Raw genomic sequence first — 17,112 nt, 5'->3', positions numbered from 1 at the left:
TTGCTGAAGAGAAAAAGTACAGCTAATCACTTACCATATTTCCTTTGCCAGCTGCAGTATGTTTTCTGCTCTGTACTCTGCTTAAGCAAAGATTATTATTAAAGGCTGATAGTAATGTATTTCATTAGCAGAGAAACATGGCTTAATCTTGCCTAGAAGTATAAAACTACTAAATCTCTTCTGTTTCACTTACAGTTAGGATGGCAGATAATGAATATCAATTCATAATTTAACCAAATTATGCAATTCATATTTATTCTAAGTTTGAATCTAACGTCAATTCTTAGGTTTCAGAGATTCCTCTGCTGTATTCATTAAAATATATATCCATAGCTATTATAAAAAAGTGTTATAATATGTAACAGATGCAATTTCAACTAGTCAGAAATCCGAAGCATTACCTGTTTATTGCAGTAACAAAAGCATTCAAATAGCAGGAAAGAATCCAGAACAAGGGGGTTTAGGTGGAAAATATTTGCTCTGAAGAAGAATAGCAGACAACAGTTTTCAGGTACTGATTCAGTGGATGAATTTAGTCCTTCATGCTCATTAAACCAATGATTTTGGAGAGAATCTGAAGAGCCACTTGAATAGCTACATATAAAGCATTTATGGAGGAATAATTTGGCTAAATTCCTTTTAATCCATTATCCAGAAGAGCTGTTTAGACTTTGCTCATATAATAGATGATGGGACTATATCCGTGCAAAATAAACTTACAGAGAGAACTACAGAATAGGATACAGTTGCCTAAACTGCCTTTGAAAGACTTCCTAGAGCTCAGTTTTTCGTCTCCCCTTCTGAGGGGAATATGGATCTACTTTTGATTAACACAATATAGCGGTTTACTATTGAGTAAACTCTTTACTATTCCCCTCAGCAGACTCTTTCTGTTTGCTCCATTTTTATTGCAGGGGCACTTCAGTAAATGAATAATGAAATACCAAAACCAAAACATACCCTTTGTCATGATAATCCTTAGTTTTGTCACTCTATAGCTACTTTTGCAAAAATAAAATACATTGCTCAGGTACAATCTTTTGGAGTTTGCACATTCAAAAACTCCATGGGCAAGAATCTGAGAAGTTGATAAGAATAAGTCTCAAATATCAGACTTTCACTAAGTTCTGTGTTACTGCCTCAGCAAAATCCATCTATCTAGGAATCTTTTAGGGCTTGATTTCCCTCTACAGAGGAATCACTTCCCTCCAAGTGAAGTAAGTGTGGAAAACTGTTATGAGAGCTTTTGGAGGACAAGAACAACTAGATTAAGCTCCCTGAAACAATTAAACTATTTAAAAACCTACTGGCAAACATTACTGGAATAATTTAATACTCAATTGACTTTGGTAAAATTAGACTCTTCCCCTTTAAGCCACAGTAATAAGTTCTCTATAAAATAAAGCAGAGAAGAGACACAGGATAAAACTTTCGTCAAAACTTTTTTGAGTTTTTTAATTGGGCATTTCAGGGCAGGGCTGGAAAGAGAGGGATCACCTCTATATTCAAACTCAAACTAAGAGTGTCAAGATGCAGCAAAAAAACCCTATTCTTTTTCTGTGTCAGGCAATAGTGAAATGAGAAGTCTCCAGAGAAACCATGTTCTCATTGCCATTCCACTCAGTTTTGCATAGTTTTGAGGTCTGAATAATTTGGACAAGCATCTGGTTTTAGGATGCTGGTCCAGACCTTGTTCAAACTCCAGTTCTCTGGAGATTCACCTGTCCTAAGGAGGATTAATACAAACTAATGAAATCAAGCAAAAAATTAGCCATTAGGAAAATTAGGACCTGATTCCTTGGGACCTGATTAGGACACCTTCCTAGCTTGGACCTTACTTATTTAAATTACGGTCTCTGCGGACCTGGAAAAAATGGCTTACAGAGAAAGGAGAACTATGTTCTCTGGGTGATCACTTAGATTTCCCAAAATGAATGTAAAATGGATGTGAAGAAGGGGAGAATATGAATTTGGAAACCCTACTCATTTGCAGATGTGTAAACTGCTACTCAAGGGATTAAACACACTTCCATACTCAAAAGAAACTTCCTATTATAGAAATAATTTGCACTAGTGGAGGCCAGAGAAGGGATAAACACCAGTGTGTTTTGGCTTTGAACATATACTGAATGAACATGTACTGAACATGAGCATATTAAGGAATTCTCAGTTTTAACAATAACCACCAAATTCATTTTTTTGCTGTTGTACATCTCATTTGGGCAAGCAGGTTTGTTTTTTTTTTTTTACTTTAACAAAATCAAATGAATTGTCTAGGGTTTGCTAGGACTTTCACCTAGAGAAGGTTAAAAAGAAGGCAGCTTTCAGCTTTCATCCCAGAATAAACTGAAGAGAAAATTGCTTCCTTCCTTTACCATCAGGTTTCAAAGGCTGAGAGTGTTAGGGAAGAGAAAAGACCATCGTCTAGCTCAGTTGTTCCCAGACTTTTTCCAGTAGCAACCCTACTTATAGAAAGATAATTTTATGCCTCTCAAAATATGAGGGTGAATGTCAGACATAATGGGATTTTTGTCACGCTGGCAACCTGCTGTGTCCTTATGTGAGGTTATGGCCCCAGTCTGGGAGCCACTGACCAAGGCACTGCAATATACAACCAGCCATTACCGTGGCTGAACTCCGTTCCTGGCTATGCCATGAACTCACTCTGTGACTTTGGACAAACCACTTAGGTTCACAGAGCACAATGCAAAGCTTTACTGGGTTTCCAGGCTAACGCTGAACAGGATAGTTCCTGAGTTAGAAGGAATACAGCAGCCACTGGGCTAAAAAGAACAGGCATAGCACCACACTGATTCAGCTCCTGGCAACAGTGCAGGAGCTGCTAGGTACTATCTAGACATACCAGCCTCACTTGCATATCTCCAAGTGCTCTGTGGTGTTTCCTGTGGTCTTACCTTAAATTTCCAAGCTTAAATTTCCTCATCTGTAAACCGCAGGTATCGATATTCAGCTAGACCTGAGACAGATTCTGTAAGATCTAATTTATTGACATTTGCTAAGTGTTTCGAGACCTTCCCCTGAGATGTACCACAGAAAGATACAATCAAAAGCAATTTGGGTATTCTGGAGAATAAATAAATGAGTGATCACCAAATAGTAGATTAGTAAAGCAGGGCATTAAGGTAATAAGAACAGGCAGAGCTCCTAGCAGCTTCTATGGGAGGTGAAAGGATTCTGCAGTACGTGCGGCTGAACGGGGTGCCCATCTACCAGCCCCGGGGTGCAGCAGGCTCTCTAGCCACCACGAAGGCAGCGAAGAAATGCTACGTTGAGTGTGTGGGGATTAGACTAATAGCCCAAGATTCACTTGTGGAGAAGATGCTTTATTCCTTTTTCTTCTTTAACAGTAAAATCTGGACTTACCACATTTTACCCCAAGCAATCCTCCTCCCCCTTTTTTTGAAACCCGAATTGTTGAAGACAACTGGTTTGTCAGAGCCCATTGCCAGACTCTGATAAGAAGTGACATATGTTTCACTCCAGATTTCTAAGCATCATGTAAGTGTTCCCATTGTGCTTTGATGCTGGGCTTAGCATCAGAAGATAAATGTGAATATTTAATACTTTTTTTAATACGTAATTTTTCAAATGTCAGAATGTAACGCAGGCTGAAAGGAATTTCAAAAATTCAGTTCCTACACTGCTGGAGTCAAATGTGTGTCATCTTTTAGCAAGATGTGCTATTTTTTGCACATACTAAGTCACAAAATGCCAATTAAATACCTAAAAAATAGTCTAAGTGCTATTTCACAGCTGATGGCTGATGATTATTACTTAGGCTTAATATTTACCCTACATAAGAAATCATCTAACCTTTCTTTGTCTTGGCTATTCTCCATGCTTGTTACAGAGACTTGATGAGCTTATCATCTTTAGCCCCAGGCAAGATGAAGGCTAAACTATTCTGAAACAAGGAAAGGAATTTTTTTTTTTTTTAAAAAAAAAAGCAGCTAACTTTTGATTTTGGTAGTTTTTCAAAGTGTCTTGTCACCTTTATTTCATATCCTTAATGCACAAGTAGCACAGGAACAGCTGCTTGGTAAATAATCAATCATTTGCTAAAGCACACCACTTTAAAATGCATTTATGGAAGGTTTAAGGCCATAATTTATGATAATGGCATGGGAGAGCACAAATTAATTCAAAGTACATAGGAAACAACTTGTTTCAAGTACAAAATCTAAGCATTTTTATTTTTTTCTTTGAAATGCTAACCACTGTATATGCAAATAAGCAAAAAAAGTCATATTATTCTGGTTGCTAAACCTCCTTAATTCACTTTAATATTTTACTGTATTCTGAACAAACACAGCATTGTTATTCTAGGGTGAGAATTGTCAAAAGTACCCAAGTAACTCAGGAGCTCAAAGTCACAGACCTTCAAAAGATCTTATGCTCCCATTTAACTTTGGGCCAAAAAACTCAAAAAGGCAATAGGCATCCAGTGGAACTTAAGGGGAATTTAGACACCTATATCAAAAATTCTTATCACCTGTTCTCCATTTGTTAGCAGAATCCAATATTTATTGTGTCGAAGGCATTCCACAACCTTGCATTGTAGTGACTAAAGCTCCTGTTTATGAGCAGGGAGTCTAAACATTAGCATAAATGCCATATACAATCGGCTTTTATGTCTGTAATGCATTTTATGGAGTCAATGGACAAAATACAGAAATAGCCTTGAGGCTTAGGCAAGATCTAAGATCTCATGTTTCCCATCCTCGCCTTGTATAGTTACCTAATCTGGAAACGTCTTCAGCCCCTCCAAGTCCTAAAAGCATCTTGATTCCCCTCCATAAGTGACACACACACACACACTTCTGAGCCTCTCTGCCAGACAACAGTAGGTGCAGAGTCCCACCTGCAGGTTTTTGCACTGGGCCCAGACACTACTTGACAATGGTTAGCCTAACTCCTCCCCAAAACCAGTCAGAACTTTGTTTAACAAAATTTAGAAGAAACGGAGCAGCAAGGACGATGAGTATAACCCTCAGTACCATAACTAATTCCTATTCAAACCGCAAGAAACACATCATGGAGCTAAACTACCTCAAAGATTCTGGGGTAGAAGAACAGAAGAGATAAAATGCAGATTTATGTCCATAACTACATGTGGATTTTCCAAGATTCTGGGATATTAATTCTGGCCCTTCTCAAGGTACAGTGTGAATAACCTGTGTGGAGGAACAGGTCCCTTAAGATAGAATACAGGCACTTGTTATCTTTGCCTTTGGCATAATGTTACATCACTAACATGCCAATATTTAATCCTATCTGCTATGACTATATTAGAGCTGGCTAAACCACAGAAAGAATTACCCATTTAATGCATTATTTACCACATTTCACCAGTATTTCTCTGACTGTTTTCAAGAATGTTACACATTTGCTGCTACAATTGTGTTTATACTTTATCCAATAGAAAATAGCAGAGTTCTTCACATAACTTATTTGCCATGCAGCATTCAGCTAGGTTTGTTTTCACTAGTCAAAAATTAGCCCTGCTTCTATACTTATTTACTATTATTCATATATTGTTGCAGCAGCATGTAGAGGCCAAACAAGAGATCCTCAATATGTTAGGTGCTCTTCTAACATATCAACACAACACATATGTTGTATATAGTTTACACTAAAAACAATTTAGCATCAGATAATGATCTATTTCCTCAGCTAAAGTGATTCTTTCATGTTTTCTTGCAGTTAGCAAGCCCACCTGCTGATACCTGCTGTGAGCAGAATATTGCACTGTAGTTCAGAGGCAGTAAAACCCAATCTTCTTTGGAGTTCCTTTATTCCATGTCTCTCTTATGCAGCCAGGTGTCATCTGCTTGGCACAAAAACGTTTTTGTTTTCTGTGTGATCCTTCAGAACATAGCCGTGAACACCAGCTCAGTCGAGAGAGTGGCTAACGGAGAAGGCACTGCTGGAGATGACACAGCAACCAGCAAGGAAGAAGAAAATAAAACAGGATTTGTTAAGTTCGGATGGGTGAAGGGTGTGCTGGTGAGCAAATTATCTGCATTTAAAAAAAAATTAAAAGAAAATAAAAATTAAGAATAGTTTTGTAATACTAAGGTCTTTTAAGATGCAAGAGAAGAAAGAGGACTTGAGGGATGTTTGGGGTGCTTTTTAAAAGCCTGCAATGCACATTATCACCCTTCTGATTGTTAACACTATTTTCAATGTTACACTGATACAGCATTGTTTGTTTAAAACTTAGGTAAGATGCATGCTCAATATCTGGGGCGTGATGCTTTTTATTCGACTTTCCTGGATCGTAGGTCAAGCAGGAATTGGTATGTACCTTAATATAATTTTCAACAGTGAAAGGGATAAAGAGGATAAACTATACATGATCATGATTAATATATAATCTGAGATGCACACTTGCATGTTGAATTAAATTATGTTTTTCAAATGTTTGCCAGGGTAAAAGATGTTAATCCTCCAAACTACTGGAATTTTCCAGACTCCCAGCCAAATTACTGCTTAGAGGCATAGATCTGTTAACTATGTATATAATCATCACATTTGAATATTTCTAAGCTTTGGTGAAATTTGTTTTTAGATTCTGTAACAGATTTAAACTTTGTGACTCGGGCCAATTTCTAATACGGGCATACAGAGTTAACCTTTAAGAGTTCACACCTTGCTTATCTGTAAATCCCAAACCCTGTCATCTACATATTGAAAACAACGCTTCTTTACGCTTCTCTGCAAAAATGAAAACAGAACTGGAGGGAGGTCTCATCTCATCTCATCAGGACTTTGTTATTTTTAACTATAGTACAGCACTAGTTACTAGCATACTATGCTAGAAATACCAAGTTATTAAAACTCTGTTACAGCTTTCATATAAATTAACTAAGTACATTTCATAGTGCTGTATCTTTGCTCTTTCACTGTGCCTATTAATTCATCCAACTCCCAGTGAAATCAGTGGAAAAACTCAAACCTCAGTGGCAGCTGGATTGGGCCCCAAGGGCTCTGCCCAGCCTGTTGTTGAGTGTTCAGTGAAAAAAGTGGGAGCGAAAAGTGCTCACAACTCTGCAAGATAGAAACACTACTAGAAGTAAGGCACAGCATTTCAACAGTTGTGTGGTGCAACTACTTTTTGGGGGAAACAGAAACGTAAGCTGTCGATGACAGCATCACTCTGTATGTATACATTTGTAAGTGCCTGGAATGAGAGGGCCCTAATCTTTGACTGGCACTTGGACAAGTTAGTGTCATAAAAAGTAGGAATCCAAAGGGCTGATGGCAAGCATTTCAGTTTGTCTTCTCATAGAATGGAAATTTTAGGTAGGCATGAGTTGGACTCCAAACTCTGGCCTCTAGACCTCAACACTCCTCATCTTGGATAAAACTCAGTGCTCAAATTTGGAGTGAATGCAAGTATCATTCATTTCCTTGTTACTGGCTGAAAAGAAATACTGAATGGAAATACCTCCAAAATTTTGTGTGCTTGAAGTCTCATTTCCAGCAAAACAGTGACTTCCCTGAAGTTTTGCTTGAGTGAGACTGGGCCTTAAAATAAATAAATAAATAAAATGAAAATGCTCATTAAGAAAAAAATCTGCCCACAAACTTAGAGACAGAGGTGGAAAAAACAGAAAAGTTCCTGAACTAAGCGGAAGAACTTTGCCTGCTTTTGCAGTGCTCCATGCGTGGCTTTAGCACTGTGCCTGACAAAGGGGTGCTTGCTGATTTTATGATGCATACCAAATGAGAGCATACAGCCCAGGGCACTCATAAGTATATGCCTTGCCATGAAAATTCTGCATCTTAATATTGCCAAGACTTTGCTCTGGGGTTTCATGCAAAATTAGTTTTTAAGGGCAGTTTAGTAACTTATTGAGATCATCAAGAAGTATTACTTTGTTTTGAAGTGTGAGAACAGCCATTGGCAAGAGTAATTCATTTTAGCACAACTTACTTAGCAGCCATATGCCTGGGCTTCAATCTAAACTTTAATCAGATTCTAACATTAATTTGCACTAACATCAGTTACAGCCATTCTGCTTTCACATTTAATTCTACCATTTTAATTCACTGATAAGCAGATCCTCCTTTCTTAGGGTTTATTGCTCTGCTGCTGCTTTTTAAAATTACATGTCTTATGTAAGCAGGTTAGTTTTACTTCCGAAATGAGAAATCAAATTCAGTTTGAATAATCTCTAAATGTGTTTTCTGAATGTCTTGTGAGCAATAAGCTTTATGTCCCCAGCCTAGCTGCTTAAGGAGAACAGTAATGGAAGCTCATCATCACCAAGGCTTGGGGATTTCACTGGGTACTGCTACTAACATGGAAATAAAATGAGTCAGTTAAACCACCATCTGGGCACCATTTATATCCCCATCATTAGAAGGCCAAAGAGAGAAAACCCAGTTACTTCCATTTCCTGATAGGCTGTCTTGGGTACAAGCTATTAAAGGGGAAAAATAACATTCCAACAAGGTCCTCTACTCATCGTCAGCTGTGAAAAAAGGGACAGTCTGCCCTGACAAGGTTCCAGGTCCAAAACCAGTCTGGTATTTCTGCTCAACATCTGGGGACTCTCCAAAGCCTGTGTATGTACTTATACCTGGAATGCTAAGCCAAAGGCAGGGGAAAAGACCGAGTTTAAGCTAACTGAAAACATGCCCCCAAATATTACAGTTATGTTACATTACAATAATGTTTTGGTTGGTTGTTTCATTTATTTTTTCTTACTTACTGTTACCATCTTTTCAATATTAACAATAGAGCATTTCCAAGCAGATATGAGTTATCACATTAGCAAAATATCTGACCCTATTTAGCACATGCACTTTGACAAAATGAATTGTGAAATGTAATAGAAAATCCAGGAAAAATGCTCTTCAGAATATACATGTATTTGCCCAGTCATTTCAAAACCACTTCAAAAATAATGTGCCCAGTCTATTCAATTTAAAAGTTAACAGCTGATTAAAAGTCACACTCAGCCACTTCCTGGGCACAAAATTTGCATAGAGTTCAACAGGATCTTTCTATGAGGCATGTGATGGTACCTGACCAAAACGAATGACCATTCTGACTTTTTATACAGAACTTCATACAAAATAGGTGCATGGCTTCTTATAATAAAAGCTCAGAAATCAATAGGATAAATGTAATTTATTAGAGACTCCAATCACTTTAAATATCCTACATGGTGTTATATATCATTTATATCTCCTGCATTACATTGCTCTATCTTAAAGGATTGTGATAACATGGCTATAACTTAAGCAGCAAAGAACATTCATTCAGGGATTGGATGTCTATAATCATCCAGTATGAAATGAAGTCGAGAATCTGATCTGAGAGCCAGAAGGTAGAAATAGAGCAGATAAATCAATATGTTTGGAGTACCTCTAGCAGGCTGTCAGTTGTAGGATCCAAGTTTCAATTTGGATGAGCCCTGGTCAATAAATATCGCTACAGGCAATGTATAATCTTCTGTTCCACGCTGAAGACCTACTTACCTTATGGGAACAAGAGAGGTATTGGAGCAAAAAACACTGAACTGCATAAGTGTTAGCAAGTTCAGATAAAGCTAAGAACTGATTCAATGTTTGGCATCAAACTGTAATTGTTTCATCTTGTTTTATTTATTTATCCCCCTCTCATAGCCATAAACGTGAATAGAAACAATAAGGTTGAGAGAAAATGCCATATTATTTCTTCACCTGACTTCAAACAAGAAAGTATTCTGGAACTACAGAGCCAACCTCTTCTCAGTAGTGCCAGAGAATATAACAGAAGCAATAGCCAGAATTACAGTTTGGAAGGTCCAGGTTGGACTTGAAGAAAAAGCTTTTTCACTGGGAGGGTAGTGTAGCATTGGAATAGGTTACCCAAAGAGGCTATGCGATCTCTGTCCATGGAGGCTTTCAAGACTCAACTAGCTAAAGCCATCACAGATTTGATCTGGCGTTGGCATAAGTCCTGCGCTAAGTGGGAGGTTGAGCTACAGTCCTTCAGAAGTTGCTTTCAACCAATGTTTCTACGATTCTAAATCTTACAAGAAAACTCATAGTCTTACAGTTTCTAGCACAGTTTTACAGAGTTAAAAGAAGCCTGACCATCTGGCCAAAGACTACAAACATACTCAAATTTAAGAGTCTCATCCAAACAGAAACGCAGTTCACCTAGCAATACTGATCTTCAGATGCTTGATTACTTACATTTTATTATATGGTTTTGTGATATCACATAAAAAAGACAGTTTCCTAAGATTATTCATTACAGGTCACTTGTTAAAGTAAATAGTGTCTGAAAAGCAACACTTCTATTCTGGAATATTTGTCCTGTGTTAGAGTGAAACTGCTTTTTGCAGGGAAAGAGGGAGATGGGGGGGAGGGGAGAAGGCTGCAGTTGATAGCCTGGCAAGTAAGAATATAGAAGGTTCACATTCAAGTCTTGTCTCTCTACCTGATAGGGTAGAGTCTTTGTCCTAATGCACTATGAAACCATACAGTCAATCTTTCACTTTCCAATTCAATATTTAGTCAACTGATGAAAGATAGAAGCATCTTACGAGCAAGAGTTTTGGTTTATATGGTCAATCCCTTTTCTCTTAAACAGCCAGGATGTCTAAGGCAGGCATAAGTATCCATGCCAAGCAACACTCGTTTGTTCATTTCATTCAGCTAATAAAGAAAAATGCAACAGAGCTTCTGGCTAGCCTGTTCCTATCAGAAAACATCACTGCTTGAAGACAGATGAAAATAATTTACTACTGTGACATGGACTCATTGGAAACATTCTGCAAACTGCAAGTGGTCAACAAACCATCTTTCAGTTTACAGCTCTGATTCTGGTCTGAAAATTTAATTTAAAGAGAGAATGATTTGTAGGAATCATGGAACATAAGTAAAATATTTTATCTTCTTATTACTGACAGGTCTTGGAGTAATCATAATTCTTCTCGCCACGATGGTAACCTCAATTACTGGGTTGTCAACTTCTGCAATAGCAACTAATGGGTTTGTCCGTGGAGGTAAAATCTTTAGGGTTACTAATGCTTTCAAGCCCCCAAAAATTTTTATGTACTATTTTCATATGAGGCAGACCAGAGGTCTTGATCTCTAAAATAGCAAGAAGGACGATAAACCAAATCGTACATCTAAAGGAACTAGAAGGTAACAATTCTAGCCAACCCTAATCACAATTTACGGCATACTTGAGTTGTCACTTTTAATAAATCCCAGATTTCAGTTCAGTCTGTAAAGTACATTTCAGATGTTCCTGCCTAATGCTGATTGAGGAACGGCTTCTGGCTTTTCACAGAGTTCTTCTGTTCTTACCTTTCAGCAGGTCATTCTTATTCAGAGCATTTCAGGTTGGATGTCCTTGGACAAACTGAATGCGAGGCATCTCTTCCTCTTATTTTAAAGACAGGTGATATCCACTGATATGCATCAAATACCTTCCTGTATAACTCTTTGCAAAACCTTTTACATTTCAGCTACTCCTTGGAAGATGAGTAAATATTTCTGCTAGAAAACCAAAGCACATGTCAGGTATTTTATGAAAAAAAATTTCAGTGCATTTCAGAGCCTTGAAGTTATAACTGCTCTGTTCTAGCCTCTGCGGAAAACAGCACGTTCTTACTACATCATTTAAGCAGAGCAGGTATTTGAATACACTTGAATATACCTTCTTTTTCGGATCTTTCAGGTCTCGGAGTCATAGTTATTGGTCTGAGTGTAGTAGTAACAACATTAACAGGTATCTCCATGTCTGCCATTTGCACTAATGGAGTAGTAAGAGGAGGTAAGTGAGCATGACTTCATGAAAAGTACAAAAATCTGCACAGCTGAATTAGGAAAAAAAAAGGGGGGGGGGGCGGGAATTGGGATAACTGTGTTATAAGCAAAGCAAAAATAAATAAAAAAATATTTGGGGAGATCTCTCTTGCTGGGTCCACCTTAAATTTAAATGTATATAATCTTAATACTTATTGTCAGGAAGCATTTAAGTATCCTGATGATAAGTAAGTATTTCATCCCAGTGAGATAGGATGAAATAATAATTGACAAAGTAATATGCTCCATTTATGGTGATATGCAAAACAAGATTAAAGATTCGTTGCATCACTCTGCAGAAGCTTTAACAATATATAGTACCTCTTCATATCATAGAGCATGATTTTTCATGCTAACATTGGGATGGATCCACGTAAGTTGGGCCTGTCTTGGGGTGAGGTTTTCTCTGCTACTGTATCATGAATATTTGTTTAAAGGTCTAGTTTTGCACACTAGCATACAGTAAAAAGTCTCCTGTAATAGAAAGATGTTTAGAAAAGGTTCTGAAGGCAGAACCAGTACAAAGCATGCTCCTTGTTTATCAGTTTGCTGTATATGTTCTTTTGCATTAATAAGGAAAATCTTGATTGTATTTATTAGGCAAAAAGCAGAAATTCCTGTGGTGGTATTATGTGAGTAAAACAGGCAGCAACTGAGCATCTTAAATTGTGCTGAATAAAAATCATTTCTGTCTGCAGGTGGAGCTTACTATCTTATTTCAAGAAGCCTAGGCCCAGAGTTTGGTGGATCTATAGGACTTATCTTTGCCTTTGCAAACGCAGTGGCAGTTGCTATGTATGTAGTTGGATTTGCTGAAACAGTTGTAGAGCTTCTTAAGGTAAATGTAGATATTTGCTGTTTATGCTTAAACTGGGGATTATTTTTGTATTTGTTTAAATGATGACACTTTTTAGCTGAGGCTTAAGGGACATCTTTAGCAGGGAAGCAGGCCTTTCTAAACATGCCATAAAGTGCTTCTCCATTATTTCTACCTTATGCAATTTTTCAAACATTTCAACAAGAGCCTCAAAACTATAAAAGGAAAAAGATCCCTAATTAGTCAGCCAAACAACCCCAGCCACAAAGGGCTACCATGAAATACAAACACTTGGGCTCACATGCCCCTGAAACTGAGTAAGTTCTGACAACTCCCTCCTTCCTGTTTCACCCTGTTATCTGATCCCTCCAGCTGGGTCAAGAAAGACTGGTCCTAATAACATATCTTACCCTTTTCAGGAGAGTGATACGATCATGGTAGATGAATTCAATGACATCAGAATAATAGGCACCATAACTGTTGTATGTCTTCTTGGCATCTCTGTCGCTGGCATGGAATGGGAAGCAAAGGTAAACCTTTAAAAGAATATATAAGTAAGCAGTATGTAGGACTACTTTACAAGGTTTGTGTGTGAGGAATGCTATACAGCAGGTGAGATTTTCAAAAGCATTCAGCTTCAGGTTATGCTTGATCTTTTTAAAAGCAATAGCTGTTTAATCATTATATTTAACGAAAGCAAAATAACTCCATGGGCTTCCTTGAACATATATTGAAGAGGGAAGAGGAAGTCTGTGTTCTGCAGACGGTTTGAGTATATTGATTTTTATAATTCATGGCATCATTTAGAGCCTTGGGTAAATGCCTCTTTTGCCCTTATTTTTGATGCAGTGTGGCAGAATAAGCAGTAGTAAAAACTAATCTTACCACTGTACTGTCTCAAACCCAGCCCAACAAAAGGACAGCTCTATTTACTATCCATTCCTTAATCTCTAATGATTTCTGCTATTCCTTCACCTGTACAAAAGTTCAAAACTATTATCCTATTGGAGAAAATACTTGCAAAATGAAGGACTGGAAATATTTTGGAGAATGGGATGCAGCTGTCTAAATCAGGTCCAGAATAGCAACCTGATTTTTATATTCTGCTATGATGGAAACTTAGAACTGTTTCTAAAAGAGGTCAGAAAGCCAATTAGATATTATAACCCTTGAAGTGACAATTCACTGCAACTAAACAAATTATATAACTATAAAATGTCTCATACTTGATATTTATACATTAGCTGTTTCATTTTCCTTCTTCCTGCAAAGGAAACTAACATAAAATTAAATGGTAACTATATATTTCATAAACCCTCTTAGTAAAAACTATTTGCTATTGTCATGAGCTGAGCTGATGGCAGTATGTCTTTTCAGCTATCTTGATTCCTGGTGTTTTCTAGAACTGCAGAAATTTGCCATCTGTCATAAGGACTAAGGAGCAAGGAGCACATACAAATCACTAACTATATAACCATCTCCACAATCATTGCAAAATAAAACAATCAGTAAAATCTTTCTGTTTCTATTAACAGGCTCAAGTTATTCTTCTAGTTGTTCTCCTTGTTGCCATTGCAAACTTCTTTATTGGGACAGTCATTCCTACCAACAATGAAAAGAAGGCAAGAGGCTTTTTTAATTACCAAGGCAAGTACTGCTGTCTATCACAGAGTAATAAGTTCACATAGTCCTTGGCCTCATACTGAGTTGAAGATCCCACTGAAAAAGGTCACAAGCTCAGGATCTTCTGCCCAAGTTTAAATAACCTTGTAAACCACAGGAACCAAAGTCTTTTTTAACATCTGCTTCTGAGGGACTGAATTTATTTGATTTTTAATTTTGAGTTTTTCTCTCTGCTGCTGAAGCTTACAGCATGGTTAGTGGCAGCTTGAGTCATTTATATACTGGCAGAGCATGGGCAAACTTTCGCACAGAGCTATGTGTAAGTGCTATAGTCACACTCCTGTCACTTCAATATGGATCTGTAGTTCTGATATGCAGACAGCCACATACTACTGGGGACCAGACTGAGGAAGTCAAATTCACTTTGCTTATGATACGAGACAGATTCAAACCCAGTTGTCCATGATGTGAAAGACTAGCTTATTCACCTCCTTCATTAAGTAACTTTGGAATCAAATCCTGGTCATATGTTCCATTTTCATCTATATTTTCAGCATCAATATTTGCAGAAAACTTTGGACCAGATTTCAGAGATGGAGAAGGATTTTTCTCGGTGTTTGCCATTTTCTTCCCAGCTGCCACTGGCATTCTTGCAGGAGCCAATATCTCAGGAGATCTGGAAGTATGTATTTCTTTAACTTTGTAATACTAGCTATATGGTGAGAAAGAACAAGAAAACAAATTATGAATCAGCACTGTATTCACTATTAAATCATGGCTGATTTTGGAAAGCAAAACTCTCACTTCCAAGTACGTGCTTTATTATTTAAAAACATCAGTTCATATTTTCTCTCTTAATGCATTATGACTATTTACACAAATTTCTGCATTCAGATTTGGGTTGCTCTATCATTTAAAAGGATGTTTCAGTAACCTACAGTAATATAATATTAATGGTCCATTAGCAGCCTGTTACTTAGAGAAATTACCTGTGTAACTCCTGGTGCTCTTCTTTTGCTAAATCTCTTGCATCATCCCAAAAAGCATACTTCTAAAACTCATGTTTGTACTCACAAAAGAGCTTATGGAAGAATCAGTGGACACCAGCTTTTTTCCATGCGGAGTCATAGCAAGGGCAGAGTAAACAGAGCATTTAATAAAAGCAAATAAGTTCCAATACCCTGTCACTGCTGCTGCTCAAAGGAAAAGCTGCAGGTTTGCAGTTGCAATGAAAGAAAGGAGTCTGAGGAGAAAGGAAGGGGTTCCCAAATGTCTGGCTGTTGCCATGCTGCCAAGTGCTCATCTTGTGATGTGGCAGTTTCATGAGATGTTTCCAATATCTAAACAAACCAGTAAATTACAGACAGGAGTTAAGTTTTAACTGAGTGCCCTCTAGTTTTCATGGTTTTGCACAGTGCATTTAATGCAAAGAGTGTTTAAAGATGAACTAATTCAGCAAAGCATTTGGTAAAATGTCTCTAGTAAATGTGGAGCAATGTAATACTTTGTAGTATTATAAGAAATTCAGAAATGCACTTGTGGTGGGCTGTGGGGCATCCATAACTCCTCAGCTGTTGGAATCTAGTACTAAAAATCAAATATGTTACCAAAAAGAAGTGGCTCACACCTTGACATCCCTAGCCGGTCAAATGAGGTTATCTGGCTTTATCATACAGACTCATTGTATAGAACTATACCTTAAGAATTCAACTAAAGATCTTATATTTCCATATTGACATAGTAGTCACAAGTTCATCAGAATCCTACCACCTCTAACAGCCAGTTTCATCTCCCTTCCTCATGCTGAGTTGTATGACTCATCTCCTTTGTTTTCAGAGGACTGCTTTTGAATTCAGGCACAGAGAGAAATTTGTAGAAACTGGGCCACTAATAAAATTTGTGATGGATTCCATTTTTAATTAAAAAAAAAGAAAAATCATTGTTCTTATACCTACTGAGACTCAATCAGTCTCACATGATCTCCATCCTTTTATCGAACAAAAATAATTCTTTTGCCATATACGGGGGTCTATACAAGTAGCAAGCTCCAAAACCACCATTGCTTCTTTCACAAGCTATTTGAAAGAGCCTGAGCAGACCAAGGGAACCCATTTTCCCATTGGCCCTCTACGGTTACAGTTATTTTGTTCTGGCAATAAGCAGCCTTACGGCCAACTCCTTCAGGCTGCAGATTCCCCATTGACTGTGCTTAGATGCATTAGACAGGTTTAATGACATTAATCAGTCTCTCCAGAAATCCAAAACACAAGCTAAGTATTAAAAGGTGTAAAATAGGCAAACCAAAATTTCTTTCAAATTTGTTGCGAACACCTAGGTATTTGCTTCTGTTGCTGCTGTACTCCTGCAGTAGTGGCCTACTCCAAAGCCCACTGACACTAACAACCAGTCTTACCAGTGACCTTAGCAGGTTTTGGAGCAGGATGTAAAATGGCAACAGCACATTAGATAAGTGTTTAATTATTAATACAATTTAAAAGTTGTAAAACTGTAAGAAGCTTTAACCTTAACATTTAAGGTTACAGTGTTTAACATTGCAGCATAAGGCTCTATGAAAACAGCAACTGAAGACATGCACACCAGAACTGTATAAATGAAAGTTATCACGATCTGAGGTCAAAAGATCTTTGCAGCTGAAGTGACTTTGCAATTATTTTTCAGCTCAATAAATCTTTACCTCATTTAAAAATGATATTAACTATTAACATAGTTAAGTCATTCATCCATGCTTCACACAATGACTCTTCAAATATGTATTTTTTTTCCATGAAATAAGCACAGTAGTTATAAAAGTAAAGAAGTAATAAAAGTTAGGA

At 37.4% G+C, this 17,112-nt stretch overlaps 1 protein-coding gene and 1 long non-coding RNA gene across 13 annotated transcripts in view; one reads left to right on the top strand and one right to left on the bottom strand.

Annotated features, from left to right (window-relative positions):
- SLC12A1 (solute carrier family 12 member 1) overlaps window positions 1-17,112 on the top strand; it is a 55,079-nt gene that overhangs the window by 3,632 nt on the left and 34,335 nt on the right. For 3 of the 5 annotated variants that reach the window (XM_026097057.2, XM_026097056.2, XM_026097055.2), the window contains exons 3-10: window positions 5,893-6,027; window positions 6,245-6,320; window positions 10,935-11,030; window positions 11,711-11,806; window positions 12,537-12,676; window positions 13,075-13,185; window positions 14,191-14,302; window positions 14,833-14,960. In XM_026097057.2, the coding sequence (XP_025952842.2) occupies window positions 5,893-6,027; window positions 6,245-6,320; window positions 10,935-11,030; window positions 11,711-11,806; window positions 12,537-12,676; window positions 13,075-13,185; window positions 14,191-14,302; window positions 14,833-14,960 (894 nt within the window). The remainder of the gene's footprint in view (window positions 1-5,892; window positions 6,028-6,244; window positions 6,321-10,934; window positions 11,031-11,710; window positions 11,807-12,536; window positions 12,677-13,074; window positions 13,186-14,190; window positions 14,303-14,832; window positions 14,961-17,112) is intronic. The other 2 variants (XM_026097059.2, XM_026097058.2) reach the window with 2 other exon arrangements.
- Window positions 1-17,112, bottom strand: part of LOC112981426 (uncharacterized) — a 57,854-nt gene that overhangs the window by 11,190 nt on the left and 29,552 nt on the right. For 3 of the 8 annotated variants that reach the window (XR_010390756.1, XR_003258706.2, XR_003258708.2), the window contains 4 exons: window positions 14,767-14,990; window positions 13,066-13,191; window positions 11,338-11,529; window positions 5,738-5,947 (listed from right to left, as the gene is read on the bottom strand). This is a non-coding gene — a long non-coding RNA (uncharacterized LOC112981426). Of the gene's footprint in view, window positions 1-5,737; window positions 5,948-9,400; window positions 9,514-11,337; window positions 11,530-13,065; window positions 13,192-14,766; window positions 14,991-17,112 lie in introns of all 8 variants that reach the window. The other 5 variants (XR_010390755.1, XR_010390758.1, XR_010390754.1 and 2 more) reach the window with 4 other exon arrangements.

The sequence above is a fragment of the Dromaius novaehollandiae genome, chromosome 10, assembly GCF_036370855.1.
Source record: "Dromaius novaehollandiae isolate bDroNov1 chromosome 10, bDroNov1.hap1, whole genome shotgun sequence".
Lineage (NCBI taxonomy): Eukaryota > Metazoa > Chordata > Aves > Casuariiformes > Dromaiidae > Dromaius > Dromaius novaehollandiae.
Note: the sequence above shows the minus strand (reverse complement) of the source record. Positions and strands in the feature narration are given on the sequence as shown.